The 16,826-nt window shown below is 40.7% G+C and overlaps 1 protein-coding gene across 2 annotated transcripts in view; it reads left to right on the top strand.

Moving 5' to 3' along the window:
* The window catches only part of ACOT9 (acyl-CoA thioesterase 9), a 30,062-nt gene extending 15,537 nt beyond the window's left edge, over positions 1-14,525 (top strand). For both annotated transcript variants that reach the window (XM_065916968.1, XM_065916967.1), the window contains 8 exons: positions 4,963-5,036; positions 11,346-11,413; positions 11,868-11,979; positions 12,132-12,222; positions 12,395-12,480; positions 13,388-13,475; positions 13,627-13,777; positions 14,217-14,525. In XM_065916968.1, the coding sequence (XP_065773040.1) occupies positions 4,963-5,036; positions 11,346-11,413; positions 11,868-11,979; positions 12,132-12,222; positions 12,395-12,480; positions 13,388-13,475; positions 13,627-13,777; positions 14,217-14,305 (759 nt within the window). In that variant the 3' untranslated portion in view covers positions 14,306-14,525. The remainder of the gene's footprint in view (positions 1-4,962; positions 5,037-11,345; positions 11,414-11,867; positions 11,980-12,131; positions 12,223-12,394; positions 12,481-13,387; positions 13,476-13,626; positions 13,778-14,216) is intronic.
* Positions 14,526-16,826: the final 2,301 nt, after the last annotated feature.

The raw sequence follows: 16,826 nt of genomic DNA, 5'->3' as shown, positions 1-16,826 counted from the left end.
AAGGACTTCATTGGTGGCCTAGTGGCTGAGACTCTGTGCTCCTCATGCAGGGGCCGGCCCAGGTTTAGTCCCTTGTCAGGGGACTAGATCCTACATGCTGTAACTAAGAGTTTGAATGCTGCTAAGACTCGGCACAGCCAAATAAATTAATAAATGTTTTTTTAAAAAAGAGATGAAGGAATTTGTCAAGAAAAAGTACCTTGAAGATAATAGTACAGAAATCAAATAATTCAGAATATGTTCAAGATTTCATTGTGAAAACTTATCTAAGAACAACTTAGTTATATCAGGGTATTAGATGGATCTATCATTCAGATACATTTTTCTTTTCTGTTATGAAATTATGAAGCATTTCACCTTTTGGAAAAATTCTGAAGGTTGCTCCGCAGTAATTAAAATTATTTTGTCAAAATCAGTTCAGTCGCTCAGTTTTGTCCAACTGTGACCCCATGGATTGCAGCACTGCAGGCTTCTTTGTCCATCACCAACTCCCAAAACTTACTCAGACTCATGTCCATCTAGTCGGTGATGCCATCCAGCCATCTCATCCTCTGTCGTCCCCTTCTCCCACCTTCAATCTTTCCCAGCATCAGGGTTTTTTTCTAGTCTCAGTTCTTTGCATCAAATGGCCAAAGTATTGGAGTTTCAGCTTCAGCATCAGTCCTTCCAATGAATATTCAGGACTGATTTCTTTTAGAATTGACTGGTTGGATCTCCTTGCATTCCAAGAGACTCTCAAGAGTTCAAAAGCCACAGTTCAAAAGCCTCAATTCTTTGGTGCTCAACTTTCTCTATAGTCCAACTCTCACATCCATACATGACTACAGGAAAAACCATAGCTTTGACTAGACGGACCTTTGTTGGCAAAGCAATGTCTCTGCTTTTTAATATGCTGTCTAGATTGGTCATAGCTTTTCTTCCAAGGAGCAAGCGTCTTTTAATTTCATGGCTGCAGTCACCATCTGCAGTGATTTTGGAGCCCAAGAAAGTAAAGTCTGTTAGTGTTTCCATTGTTTCCCCATCTATTTGCCATGAAGTGATGGGACCAGATGCCATGATCTTAGTTTTCTGAATGTTGAGCTTTAAGCCAGCTTTTTCACTCTCCTCTTTCACTTTCATCAAGAGGCTCTTTAGTTCTTCGCTTTCTGCCATAAGGGTGGTGTCATGTGCATATCTGAGGTTATTGATATTTCTCCCAGCAATCTTGATTCCAGCTTGTGCTTCTTCCAGCCCAGCATTTCACATGATGTACTCTGCATTTAAGTTAAATAAACAAAATAGATACTTTTTAAATTTGATACTGTATGTAAACAGTTGAATTTTTTAAACTCCCTTGTTGCTGCTTTTAAATAATAATAATAATACTGCTTTTAAAACCAAACATGAAGTTGTTGGGGATAGTGCTATGATTTGTTCACTTCCTTTCTTAGTCCTAATGGTTGATTCACAGTGGATTCCTGGCATAAGACCTGCTTTCTAAGAAATCTTGGACAAATAGATTGAAAAAGAGATAAAGGAATTATTAGGAAGAAAGCCAGTGAAAAATCAGTGTCAGAAATACACTTTTGTTTTAAATTTGCATTTCTCATTGACCATTTTGATGAATAACTCATGGCTTAAGTGATCTTTTATTCCAGAGAGAGAGCTTGGCAATAGATACCCTGCCTTTGGTTTGGCTAAAATGTAGGTTCAGATCCCAGCTCTGGGACTTCCCTGGCAGTTCAGTGGCTAAGACTCCACACTTCAACTGCAAGAGGCATGGGTTCCATCCCTGGTCAGGGGACTAGTATCCCACATGCCACATGGTGTGGGTAAAAAAAAATCCTAACTCTGCTGTTTGTTAGCCATGTGACTGTGGGCAGATTTCTCGCCCTCTCTAAGATGCTGTTTTGTTAACCACAGTAGCCACTAATCAAATGTTGCCAATTATGTTAATTTATCATCATTGCCATGAAGATGGTTCCAGATCTCTTCTAGGCTTGACCTTCAGACCTGCCTTTTGGGGTTCCCATAGATCTCTCTCCCATGTGTACTCTTGCTGTCTCCCAAGTCCAGTGTGTTCCAGACTGTGTCAGCTTCCTTTCCAATCCTGATTCTCCTTCGCTTTCCCCTTTCCCACCCTCCTGTTTCTCCCAGCTCCAAACCTTTATGAAAGCTTTAATTTTTCCCTGTCCCGTGCAGCCTTTTGCCAAGTCTTGCAGATTCATCACCCACTGTTTCTCACCAGAGTCCTCGCTTCCCCTTCCCCCGACCTCTGAGTTTCATTCAAGCCCTCACTGCCTCTTGTGTGAGCATCTTAGCTGTCTTTTAATTATTCTGCCTGCTTTTAGTCTCTTCTGTCTTAATTTTACACATATCTACCAGATAGATCTTCCACAGCTGATCTTCAGTCATATCACTTCCCTTCTCAGAACCCTTCAATGGCCATTATCTGTAGTTCAAAGTCTAAATTCCTTTGACTACTTAGGATCTAAAGAGTTAGTCGCTCAGTTGTGTCCAACTCTTTGTGACCCCCACAGACTGCAGCCCACCAGGCTCCTCTGTCCATGGAATTCTCCAGGCAAGAATACTGGAGTGGGCTGCCATTTCCTTCTCTAGGGGATCTTCCTGACCCAGGGATCAAACCTGGTGGGTCTCCTGCAGGCTGATTCTTTACCATCTGAGACACCAGTTAGGATGTAAGATGCTCCATAAATAGCACGAGCCTACCTGGTGGCTGGTTCACATGCCTTCTTAGAGCACACCACTGGAGACCTTGAGTGTCCCAAGAGTAGAGTTGTTTGTTTTGCATCCACGATGCTTAGCACTAGTGCACATTAATTATAATAAACTGGAACATTACATAGTAGGTGAGTGGATGAGTATCCTGGTGTACATTTTCCTTTTGCTGGAATTTCTTGGGCAGTGGCTCCCCATATCCCTATTCTACCTGTGCTTCCAGGTCACTTCATGCTCCAATCTGTCCCTGATCCTTTCAGCTCGTAGTACCTGTTCCTTCCCCACGTCCCTCTCTTCTGGCTCCTGCTATCTGCTCTACAGAGCTCTGTATGCACATGTTTTTTCTGTTTGACTGTGCGCATCCCCAAGGAGATCTGGGAGTGAGTCATCTAGCCCACTTCCATGGCCAACATTTAACATTGACTTTGCAGTGATTTATGGGGTGTGCCATCTGTGCTCGGTATACAGCAGTGAGCAAAACAGAAAGTTCCAGTCTTTTGGAGTTCACACTAGTAGTGCTCAACAGTTAGCTGCCTCAGTTCATTCATTGACAATCGTTGATCAGGTATCTGCTGTCTGCCAGTCTTTGTGCCAGTTGCTGGGATACAAATGGGAATAAAATTGGTCTTTGTCCTCAAGGAGCTTTTGGTGCAGTAGGAAGACAGACACATAAGTAAATCTTTATGGTATATTCAATTAAATGGGCTTCCCTGATAGCTCAGTGGTAAAGAATCCAGCTGCAATGCAGGAGACACGGGAGACGTGGGTTAGATCCCTGGGTTGGGAAGATCCCCTGGAGGAGGAAACGGCAAATCCATTCCAGTGTTCTTGCCTGAGAAATCCCACAGATAGAGGAGCCTGGTGAGGTATAGTTCAAAGGGTCACAAAGATTGGACATGACTGAGCGACTAAGCACAAATTAAGTACTGTGCACTATTTCTCAACAGGGACACTATTAGCATTGTACGTGGGAGAATTCTTTGTTCTGCAGGACCTTCCCCTGCGTTGTGAAGTGTTAACCTGCGCTGCGCTGGTAATGTCCCTCAGCTTATATGGCAACCATCACCAGCCCTGCACATTTCCAGATGCCCCTAGGGGGTGATATCTTCCTAGCTTATGTTGAGAGCCACTGTCAGAAGAGGCCTTTGTTTCCACTTAGGTGGCAAAAAAAGGGAGGGAATGATCAACTCTGACTGGGGAGTAGGGCTGGAACTGGGGATGGGGAGGAGTATCTTGAGGAATGCCACCCTGAGGAAGGCATCAGGCAAAGATGTGGAGGGGAGGTGCTCAGGTGACAAAATGGGACATTCCAGGACCTCCAAGTTAGCTGTGGCTAGAGAAAAAGATGCAGGCACGAGGGGAACATTTGATGAACAACTGGAGAGAAATCTGGGCTCTGTGGCAGAGGCTTTCCAGCAGGCTTAGAACAGATGCTGGGAGAAAGGAGGAACTCTTTGGTTTGAACAGGACAGGGACTTAGTGAGATGGGGGAGACTCTTCCCAAAATTGCAGGGGAGGGCTCATAAGGGGTTGAATGGATATTGGTCATGAGGACTAGTGATGAGGTTTGTTGAGGATGGAACCAACTGTACCCAAGGTTACGATAGGACTTGAGGATATAACTTTCCTGGAAGTACAGACTCCTAGGCGGTAAAAAAATACCTTAAAATCTCGATGGACTCTGCATTGTGCATATTTTACTTAATCCACAGAATTGTCACTCGCTGGGCTAAGGAAATAGGCACATCCTAGTAGTTGGCACACTCAAGTTTCCAGAAAATGTAAATGTCTGGGTGAGCGATGGGAGGTCTGCCTGGCTGTGTGTGCCTTTGGGAGGACAGGTAGGCCTGAAGAAAGCCAATCTTCTGCAAGATGGTTACACCTAAGTGATGGTGATGGATAAGGTCTCTCTGCGACCCTTGCCCTGGGTCCCGGTCATGCAGCTCCAAGGCCCACATAGTTCGTGCCCATCCCAGCCCTTCTCACTCTCTGCACTGTCTTGATTTTGGGGGTGTCTCCATTCTCTGCTAGACCACAGATTCCGTGATCTTGCTGCCACTCCCTGCCACCTACCAGAGCCTAGTCATGCTTCTGGCATCTCAGCAGATGGTGATTAATGAATGCACTCGTCCTCTTTCGCTAATTTCAGCCTTTCTTGGAGGCTCCGGTATCTGGTAAGATTGTACTAGGTCTTTCCACTAAATGCATTTCTCACATCTGCATTTTCTTTTCTTTATTCTCTAGTTACATGACAATGAATTTTCTCCTGTTTTGGATGCGACATTTGTAATGGTGGCTCGTGATTCTGAAAATAAAGGGTAATTGCTGTTTTTTTCCCTATTTCTTTCTTCTTTTTTCCTGTCCTTTGAAAAATATAAAATATATATTTTTTCAAATATCTGGAGATATCTGAAAACTGGAGAGAAAACTAATAAATTTCCAGATTTATTAGATTTAATTAATAAAATTTCTAGATTTATTCTAGATCTAGTAAATTTCACTCAGTTTTGTCCGACTCTTTGCAACCCCATGGTCTATAGCCTGCTAGGCTACTCTGTCCATGTGATTCTCCAGGCAAGAATACTGGAGTGGATTGCCATTCCCTTCTCCAGAGGATCTTCTGGACCCAGGGATTGAACACGGGACCCCTGCATTGCAGGAAATGTCTTTACCGTCTGAGCTACAGGGAAGTCTTTAAATATATTTTTCAAATATCTGGAGATATGTGAAAACTGGAGAGAAGACTTTAATAAATTTCTAGATACCATCACCTAGACTTAAGAGTTTTGCCATTTTGCCATATTTGCTTCTTTTTTTAAGTTATATTATTTTCTTTTTCATATTTTAAAGCAATTCCAGATATAATGACATTTCACCTCTGAATACCTTAGTGTAGGCATTGCTTTAAAAATGAGGATATTTTCTTAAATAACTACATTACCACTAACACACCTAACAAATAATAGTAAGTACTTAATGTATTCTAATAGTTCATATTCACTTTTCCCCAATTACCTTTTTAATGATTTATATAAATCAGGATCCAAACAAGGTCCACTTACTGCATTTGATATTTATGTCTCTTAAGTCTGCTTCTTTTGTTCGAAGCTTTATTGAGATATAATTCACATATCATACAATTCACTGATTAAAAGTGTACAGTTTAATGACTCTTAGTATATTCATAAAATTGTGGAATCTCTTCAACCTGTGTTAATCTGGAATGGTTGTGTGCACCCACCTGTCCTTTACCCCTTCTCATGAAGTGGGCGAAAGCCCAGATTCATTGTTCTATACAGTGTCTCACTTTCTGGATTTGTCTCATTGCTTCTTCATGGTATTTTTTTAACTTGTTTCACTATCCCTTGTATTTTCTGTAAATTGAAGTTAGATCTAAAAGCTTAGTTAGATTTGAATTCAGTGTATTTGGTGAGAGCACTTCCTAGGTGATGCTGTCTCTGTACTGTATCATGTCAGATTTTCCCACTCATTGTAAAGGTAAGATTAGTGTGTGGGTTCAAGTAGCAACAGACTGATCTTTCCATTATGCACTTCAGTTTATCCTCTTATGATCAACAATGATCTGCAGGTGTAGTACAGTACAAGGTGTCTCCCATGTACATCTTACAAATAGCTAGTTTCCCATCAGTCTTCCTTCAGTGCTTTTAATCTCCTTTGGAGTTTAATCATTTTCATTAGAGGATATAAAATGGTTCTCAAATTCTGACATTCTTTCTGTATTTGTTAGCCAGAGATCTGTAAAGAAGACTTTTCCTTTACTAGCTAGGGCAGTTTGGTTTGTCAAGGAGAGTCAGGATCAATGTTTCATTCTTTCCTTTATTTACACATTTACTAGCTAATGATGACAGTTTTTCTGCTTTTTTTGCTTTTTAAGAAAGTATCACTGTGAGTTCATGGATTTTAATATAGTAAATATGTTTCAGTAAATTGCAGCCATTGTTCTTCCTGTTCCTCGGAATGAACATCTTTGGTCAGTGGGAACTCCTTTAAGCTGCCTCCTGTGATGAGCTATTTTTACATTTCCTAGTCTTTGATACAGAGAAGGCAATGGCACCCCACTCCAGTACTCTTGCCTGGAAAATCCCATGGATGGAGGAGCCTGGTAGTCTGCAGCCCATGGGGTCACGAAGAGTCGGACACGACTGAGTGACTTCACTTTCACTTTTCACTTTTATGCATTGGAGAAGGAAATGGCAAACCACTCCAGTGTTCTTGCCTGGAGAATCCCAGGGATGGGGTTGCACAGAGTCGGAAACGACTGAAGTGACTTAGCAGCAGCAGCAGCAGCAGCAGTCTTTGATAACTTTCTGTTCTCTGATACAATGAGATACCTTGAACTTATCCTATACATTTCCTGCCCCAGGCCTGGAACCAACTATTTCTCCAAGGAGTCCTCAGGTTCCTTTTAATGGGAAACTGGTAGTTAGACACCAAAATCTGGGCACTAGAACTATATGTTTTTATTAGTTTGTCATTGTTTCTTGGCTTTTTCAGTGGACAGAGCTTGAATGTATGTTAAAAAGAAAACAAAAAAACCTCATAAATTTATACTGTCATTTCCAAGTCAAGTTTAGCTATACATACTTTAAAGCTTTATGCCTTATCTTTTCTTTCTTACATTGAATTCTTGGTTCCTAATGCCAGTTACACCGAAAGCATTCAAACTGGGAAAAACTATTATGTGTGTGGGAGTGGGGTAGGAGGGAATGTTATAGGATTGCTGTTGTACAGGATGGAGTCTGGAGGCCTATGAGAAGTCTGATTTGTTTCAGAAATTTGAGTTAGGAGTCTTCAGTGAGAAATCTCTTTTGCTGCCTGGAAAACTGACTTGGAGGCCCAAGTTAAGAGCAAAAAATCCCTTGGTGACTCTCATCTGAGTGAAGTATCCACCTGTCTTCTCTGTCTCCTCCAGCCACTTCCAGCTGACATGCTGCCCCTAGTGGCTGACCTGGGGCTTCTTTTCCAGCAATGAAGGCATTACTTAAAGTTTCTCACCCAGCTGATGCATTCTAATTTTCCAAGCTGCTATCTCAATACTTTTGTTTCCATTTTTGTTTCGTCCAACTTTTGGATTCTACCATAGTGAAGGGTTATCCTTTTTCTCCATGTTTTAATTTGAAAAATTTGACAGCTTCAGGAATGTAGAAAGAATAATGTAATGAGCACCCATATACCCTTCACCTAAATTCTCAAATTAACATTTTACCACTTTTACCTTACTCTTGCCCTTTCTCAGTAAATACAAATATACACACTTTTCCTCATGTAATTGTTTCAGAGTAAAGTTGAGACTACTTTACCCATAAATAATTCAACATGTATCTCCTAAGAATAAGGCGATTCTCCTATATAACGTCAGCAACTTTATTATATCCAGGAAATTTAACAGTTATACAATTATTATTTCTAATATTTGATCCATATTCAAACCATGCCAGTTGTCCCTAAAATATTCTTTATAACCTTTTCTCTTGAGTCAGGGTCTGATTAAGGGCCATGTATTATATGCTGTTGGGGCTTCCCTGATGGTTCAGATGGTAAAGAATCTATCTGCAATGTGGGAGACCTGGGTTTGATCCCTGGGTTGGAAAGAGCCCCTGGAGTAGGGTATGGCAACCCAAGCTGGTATTCATGCCTGGAGAATCCCCATGGACAGAGGGACCTGGTGGGTTACAGTCCATGGGGTCACAAAGAGTCAGACACAACTGAGCGACTAAGCACACATTACATGTTATTGTCATGTTTCTTTAAATAATTCCCCTTAAAACAATCCCCCTGGCACTTTCTGTCTTTTAAGACATGGACTTTTTAAAATTTTTTACTGAAGTATAGTTGATGTACAATACTGTGTTAGTTTCAGGTATACAGCAAAGTGATTCAGTTATGTATCTCTCTCTATAGATACACTTTTCCAGATTCTTTTCCCATATAATTATTATAAAATATTGACTATAATTCCTTGAATTGTATACTAAGTCCTTACTGTTTATCTATTTTACATATAGTGACGTGCGTATGTAAATCCAAAACTCCTAATTTACCTCCCCCCTTTCCCCTTTGGTAACCATAAGTTTGTGTTCTGTTTGTGAGTCTATTTCTGTTTTGTAAATGAGTTTATTTGTATCATTTTCTTAGATTCCACATACAAGGGATATCATATACTTGTCTTTGGCTTATTTCACTTAGTATGATAATCTCTAGGTCTCTCCATGTTGCTTCAGATGGCATTATTTCATTCTTTTTTATGGCTAAATAATATTTCGTCCTATTGTTTTCCTCTATTTCTTTGCACATTGTCTTTATCCATTCCTCTGTTGATGGATACTTAGGTTGCTTCCATGTCTTGGTTATTGTAAATAGTGCTGCAGTGAACATTGGGGTGAATGTATCTTTTTGAATTATGGTTTTCTTTAGGTATATACCCAGGAGTGGGATCATTGGATCATATGGTAGCTCTGTTTTTAGTTTTTTAAGGAATCTTCATACTGTTTTCCATAGTGGTTGCACCAATTTACATTCCTGCCAACAGTGTAGGAGGGTTCCCTTTTCTCCACACCCTTTCGAGCATTTACTATTTATATACTTTTTGACGATGCCCATTCTGACCCAGGTGAGGTGATGACCTCATTGTAGTTTTGATTCGCATTTCTTTAATAATTAGCAGTGTTGAGCATCTTTTCTTGTGCCTTTTGGCCATCTGTGTGTCTTCTTTGGAGAAATGTTTATTTATATCTTTTGCCCGTGTTTTGTTGGATTGTTTGTTTTGATATTGAGCTGTATGAGCTGTTTGTATATTTTGGAGATTAATCCTTTGTCAGTTGTATCATTTGCAAATATTTTCTCCCAGTATGTAGGTTGTCTTTTCATTTTGTTTATGGTTTCCTTTTCTGTGTGAAAGCTTTTAAATTTGATTCCATTCAGTTCAGTTCAGTCACTCAGTCGTGTCCGACTCTTTGTGACCCCATGAACCGCAGCATGCCAGACCTCCCTGTCCATTACCAACTCCCGAAGTTTACCCAGACTCATGTCCATTGAGTTGGTGATGCCATCTAACCGTGTCATCCTCTGTCGTCCCCTTCTCCTCCTGCCTTCAATCTTTCCCAACATCAGGGTCTTTTCAAATGAGTCAGCTTTTCGCATCAGCTGGCCAAAGTATTGGAGTTTCAGCTTCAACATCAGTCCTTCCAAATGAACACCCAGGACTGATTTCCTTCAGGATGGACTGGTTGGATTTCCTTGCAGTCCAAGGGACTCTCAAGAGTCTTCTCTAACACCACCGTTGAAAAGCATCAATTCTAAAAAAAAAAAAAAAAAAAAAAAAAGAAAAGCATCAATTCTTTTGCGCTCAGCTTTCTTTATAGTCCAACTCTCACATCTGTACATGTCTACTGGAAAAACCATAGCCTTGACTAGACGGACCTTTGTTGACAAAGTAATTTCCCTGCTTTTTAATATGCTGTCTAGGTTGGTCTTAACTTCCCAAGGAGCAAGCGTCTTTTAATTTCATGGCTGCAATCACCATCTGCAGTGATTTTGGAGCCCCCAAAAATAAAGTCAGCTACTGTTTCCACTGTTTTCCCATATATTTGCCATGAAGTGATGGGACCAGATGCCATGATCTTAGTTTTCTGAATGTTGAGCTTTAAGCCAACTTTTTCACTCTCCTCCTTCACTTTCATCAAGAGACTCTTTAGTTCTTCTTCACTTTCTGCCATAAGGGTGGTTAGGTCCCATTTGTTTCTTTTTTGTTTGTTTTTATTTCTGCTACTCTAGGAGACAGATCCAAAAAGATATTGCTGCTATTTATGTCAAAGAATATCTTGCCTATATTTTCCTCTAGGAATTCTTTAGTACTTTGCCTTACATTTAGGTCTTTAATCCATTTTGAGTTTATTTTTATGTATGATATTAGAGAATGTTCTAATTTCATTTTTTAACATGTAGCTGTCCAGTTTTCCCAGTACTACTTATTGAAGAGACTGTCTTTTCTCCATGAATGATATATTCTTGACTCCTTTGTGGTAGATTAATTAACCATAAGTGTGTGGGTTTATTTCTGGGCTTTGTATACTGATCCATTGATCTATATGTCTGTTTTTATGCCTATACCATATGGTTTTGATTACTGCAGCTTTGTAGTATGGTCTGAAGTTGAGGAGCCTGATTCCTCCAGCTCTGTTTTTCTTTCTCAGAATTGCTATAGTTAGTCAGAGTCTTTTGTGTTTGCATACAAGTTTAAAATATTTTTGTTCTGATTCTGTGAAAAATGTCATGGTAATTTGATAGGGATTGAATTGAATATGTTGATTGCCTTGAAAAAAAATTAACGTTTTTGAAGAGTCCAGGCCAGTTGTCTTACAGAATTTTTGCAACCTGTTTTTGGCTATTTCCTCATAATTAGAGTCAGGTGAAACATTTTGACAAGTGGCCATATCCTTTTTTACAATGTGAACTGTCTACTGTGCAGATAAGTCTGTCCAGAAGGCTCCCCTAACTGTTCCAGAGCTCTTATGTGAAGCTGTTAGTAGCATTACATAAAATGAAAATCTTCAGTTTTTTTTTTTTTTGGTAATGACATATCTTAAATTTTTTTTTTTTCTCTTTAGGCCAGCCTTTGTAAATCCACTCACCGTTGAAAACCCAGAGGAAGAAGAGCTCTTTCGACAGGGAGAATGTATATTAATTTGTTCATAATAAGATATAATTTTAAAAACATATTAACTCTGTTGCAGAGGAAATTATTTAAGAGTATGTATGGACTCCTCATACCAGTCAAGTGTCCAAAGAGTCCATTCTTGGGACAATTTTATTGATCATACAGTATTAAGTAATTTGTTTTCTCACCTTTGATGAAATGCAAGCTGTCTCTTAATGAAATAACTGCTGGTTGGGGCTGTAGGTCAAGGTGATTATAAGTGATCTCACACTGAGTTGATATGATTTCCATCTGAAAGCAAAAAATCACTGGAAGTTTTATGTAGCCTCAGCAGCCTTCTCTGGGATAAATTTATAATTTCCAGTTGGCTTTTCCACATCTGGAAATCCTATGTTTATAGGGTTCTAGGCAGCCCTGGACAGGAAGCTTGTGCTGTAATGTGGCCCTTCTGATCATAGCTCCCCTGTTGCAGTGAACAAGGGGAGAAGGGTCGCCTTCAGCTCCACGTCATTACTGAAAATGGCCCCCACTGCCGAGGAGAGGACAACCATACATGAGATGTTTCTTAGCACGCTGGATCCAAAGTAAGTTAGGATTGTGAGATTCTGGGTTGGGAAAGTAGGCCTTCTCCAGAGCCACACTTGCTCGAACATATTGGGTGGTGTTTGTAAATATTTTACTTTTTTGCAGCAGAGCCATGGCATTGACAGGGTTTCCTCAATCTCCATTTGTACAGGACTATAAGTTTTCGAAGTCGAGTTTTGCCTCCTAATGCAGTGTGGATGGAGAATTCAAAACTCAAGAGCTTGGATATTTGCCACCCTCAGGTATTGGAACTTGGTGAAGAATCTAAACAGGATAACTAGGACTCATGGCACTCATCTAAGATTTGACCCGCTTTTCAACTATCCTTTGTTCTATGGCATTGTTAATTCCTTATTCTGTAGATTTGTATAGTCACAAGCTTGTATTTATTAATATTTATCTTATGTCCTATAGAAGCGGAACATTTTCAATCGAATTTTTGGTGGTTTCCTTATGAGGAAAGCATATGAACTTGGATGGGCTACTGCTTGTAACTTTGGGTGAGTTAGATTTAAGGTAGTCTTGGGCTTCCCTGGTGGCTCACAGGTTAAAGCGTCTGCCTGCAATGAGGGAGACCTGGGTTTGATTCCTGGGTGGGGAAGATACCCTGGAGAAGGAAATGGCAACCCACTCCAGTATTCTTGCCTGGAGAATCCCATGGACGGAGGAGCCTGGTGGGCTACAGTCCACGGGGTCGCAAAGAGTTGGACACGACTAAGCGACTTCACTTTCACTTTCACTCCTGAGAAGTTGTTTATACTACCATACTCAGGGAAACGTTTTGGACCAGTCTGAATGTGTCTGGTAATATATGGTGTTTTTAAATAAATGCTACACTGGTTCCAGATGGGTTTGTTTTTTATTTAAATTTTTTTTATTGGAATGTAATTGCTTTACAATATTACATTGGTTTCTGCTGTACAATGACATGAATTAGCTTTAAGTATACATATATCCCCTCCTTCTTAAGCCTCCCACTCCACTCCCCATTTCCCCCTCTAGGTCATCACAGAGCACCTAGCTGAGATCCTTGTGTCATAAGCAGTTTCTTACTAGCTGTTATTTTACATGTGGTAGTGTATATATGTCAGTGCTACTCTTCCAATTCGTCCCACCCTCTCCTTCCCGCTGATCTTCATTTTGGAAGGCTCTTGCTCTGATGCTGTCAGTTAGTACATTAAAGACCTGCTGAGAAAAAGGGGTGATGACATGAAGCAGGGAAAAGATAATTTTGGCACTGATCTGGTCATAGTGTCATCTCTTACCATTCCTTACTGGTGTGATTATTTCCTCCTCCTCTAGGTTTATTCTGTGATCTTTTAAAGTTTGCTTTGGAGGATTATTAGGGAAAAACTAGAGATCATCTGAATTTTGCAGTTGACCTCAAGTATTATCTTTCCCTGATAGTGGTTCCCGACCATTTATAGTTGCCGTGGATGATATCATGTTTCAGAAACCTGTTGAGGTGGGATCGTTGCTGTTTCTTTCCGCACAGGTAGGTGTGTGATGAGACAGGGAAATATAATCTTTTATTATTTGGGCCTAAAAGAGAGGCTTTTATATTCTAAAGCCACCATTTGTCTTATGACTGCTTTCTTCCCTCTTCCTGATGCAACTGACTAACTATCATGTCCCTAATCACTTAGGTCTGCTTTACTCAGGGGAATTACATTCAAGTCAGAGTTCACAGTGAGGTGGCCTCTCTTCAGGATAAAGAGCACATGACCACCAATGTCTTTCATTTCACGTTCATGTCGGAAAAGGAAGTGCCCTTGGTTTTCCCTAGAACATATGGAGGTAAGTGACAATGACTGCTTGTCCCTAACAAGGGGAACTTTCAAAGATATTTTTCTCCTTTTAGATTGTTGTAAGAAGTACTCTGATGCCCATCCGCCCGAGTGCATGTCTTTAAGGGATTGTGCTTTTGAGATTCTGCAGCCCTGAAAATCAGGGTGCCTCATGGCCCTTAGGTGGTCATTGCTGTTCTGCCTGCCTGGCCATTGTCTGAAGGGCTGGTGCCAGTGCAAGCAGCTGCTGGTGGTTAGGACTGATCCTGCCAAAGGGCTGGAGTTGAGGCCCACTCCCTGGGGTATGTGGCCTGTTCTCTGGCCCAGCATTGCATGCCTCATGTCAAGTTTGCATTCCCATTGCTGTCCCAGGGTTCCCAGGTGGTCTTGTGTTTGTACAATAATTTTCTTAGGTTTCTCCAGGGCTCTCTCGCTCTCTTGTGTTCCAGAGTCCATGTTGTATTTAGATGGGCAGCGGCATTTCAAATCTATGAGTGCACCAGTGACCTTGAAAAGGGACTACGTGGTCGAGCCCTAGGAAGACTGCAGTTGGTGAAGGCCAGCACCCCGCAGTGACACAGTGCCGGATGAAGGCCTGAGCGAGTGTATTGGTTGTAGTGTTTATTCTCATCTTCCATGGAGATGAAGGATGTATTCGGCTTTTACGATGGTCAGAAAAGAGGAACGAGAAATGGCTGGGTGGGGCAGAGGGAGAAAGAATTATTGAATAATAAATACTTTTAAGAATTTAAATTGTGTAGCTACCATGTTGCCTCCTGTCTGCTTAGGAAATGAGGGCAGAATGCCTTTTTATGTGGCTGGACACATTCTTTTTTTACACATACTGCAACTGTCAATCTACATGGTTTCCTGCCCAGGCATTTGGAGGGCATTTGTTAAACCTGACCTGTACTGCAGTTCCCCTTTGTTGTTTAAATCCTGTCTACCCTATGTGATTCCTTTGTAATTTTACCTCTTTCTAGTTCCCAGCTTTTGTTGTTAGCAGAGGACAGATGAAAAGTTGAAGTGAAGGGATTCAACAAAAGAATTTGTAAGAACCTGTGGGACACTTTAGATCGGAAACCATACCAAGAGGAGGAGTTCACAGATGATCTAGGTCAGGAGATGCAGGACCAAATGTTCCTTCTTCCACTCACCTGACAGCTCTTCAGTACACTCTGCTAGGGGCTGGGAATCTTATATCTGATGAAAAAATAGGAACAATAATGGTAATAACAGCTGCTTATGCTTATGGAGCACTTGCCCTGTGCTAGATCACCGACACTATGAGGTAGGCTGTGTAACTCACTTACTGGGTTCAGGCACTCAGGAATCTGAAGCCCAGAGAGGTTCATAACCTGATCAGGCTCCTTCAGCTGGTCAATGGTGCTGCTGGGATTCATAACCAGGGAGTGTGGGGCTTGGTACTACTTTCTGGGATTGTAGCAAGGGACGCTATGCCCAGTATCACAGAGCCACCTGGGAACCCAAAGGGACGTATTACCATGAGTATGTGGCCAAGATCCAGTTTCTTCTTTGATGTGAAGTTGATCAAGTACAGAAGAGAGAAAAACCAGGCTGCACAGAGGGGTAAAAAGTCACTTCTGAAAAGATGTTCCCACAAAAGAAACAGTGTGGTTTCTAGAATGGCTGTCGCAAACTTGGCTATCTGCCTCTGAATCAGCTGTAGTACTTAAAAAAAATTCTATTAATTTAATGTTTATTGAAACTACAGTTACATGAATGAGTACTTCTGGCATAAATAGTCATGGGAACAAACAGCTGCTCTGGAGGTGGGCAGTTGGACTCATGGCCCCCAGTGTGTACCCATTGTAAGCTTGCTTGCATCTATCTTCCTTCCCCCGCCCCGGCCCCCTGAGCTGTATTATCTGTACTAACGTTCTGAGTTTCACCTGGCCCTTCAGTACTGCATTTTGCAGGTCTGCCTATAAACCTGGTGGGGTCCCTGAGCTGCCTGGCGGGAAGAAGGGACAGTCCTGTGGAGTTGTCTGAATGTGTTAATAAGCAGAGTTCAGTTGAGAGACCCACTGCATGCTGATATATAGATTGTACATTATGCACTTAAGCTCTTATTGCTGAAGCTTTTGCAAGAAGTTTTCTTCCTGTTGTGAGAAATGTTGCAGTTAATATCCTAAAGCTAAAACATTTAATTCTTAAGTTGTTTTCTTTGGAAAACTGTTGATAAGTGATCTGTATGTCAAAATAGTATGCACAAGACTTTGAATATGTATTTCAAGTAATTCTCGAGCAGTTGTGTACATTCATTTAACTTTTTAGCAATTTTCCTGGATTTGGCTGAATTTTAACCTTTACTTTTATTTTTCTTAAAGTTTTTTTTTGATGGGGACCATTTTTAAAGTCTTTATTCAATTTGTTACAATATTGCTTCTGTTGTTTTTTATGTTTTGTTTTTTTGGCCACTTGGCATGTGGGAATCGTTGCTCCCCAACTAGGGATCAGACCCACACCCCTGCTTTGGAAGGTGAAGTTTCAACCACTAGGCCACCAGGGAAGTCCCTATCCTTTAGTTTTAAAGACATCTTTGCCATTTCAATAGGTGAAAAATGACATTTGTTAATTGCTTTCTTTGAATTTTACTAAGATTGAACTTTTAAGTATCGCTTTTTTTTCAGTTAAATAACTTGAGTAACTTTGGATATCAGATTTTAAGTCAAATTATGTTGTCTACCAATAACAGTTTTAATATTATAAGAGCTAGAGATTTTTATTTTTAATACAGGACTTTAAGAAGATGAGATGAAGCAAACTCTGAAGGATGCATAGTACGTTCTCGGTGTTCAGTGTTTTGTCCCTCTTCTGTAAGGAATAGCGGACTTTCCAGCCCTGCTGCTGGTCTAGTGCAGAACTTCCTAAAATGGGTGGGACATAGTTTTATATTGACTAGTCCATGTGGAGATATCCCCGTTTTACATCAGACATTTATTACCGTGTTCTTACTTTTTGCTCAGGTAGTTCTTCACTGGGAAGTCTTCAAGGATGATGTCTTTATTGTTAGTTTTCTTGAAAGAGTTCACTTC

The sequence above is a fragment of the Muntiacus reevesi genome, chromosome X (assembly GCF_963930625.1).
Source record: "Muntiacus reevesi chromosome X, mMunRee1.1, whole genome shotgun sequence".
NCBI classification, from domain to species: Eukaryota; Metazoa; Chordata; class Mammalia; order Artiodactyla; family Cervidae; genus Muntiacus; species Muntiacus reevesi.
This window is presented reverse-complemented; position numbering and strand designations above follow the sequence as displayed.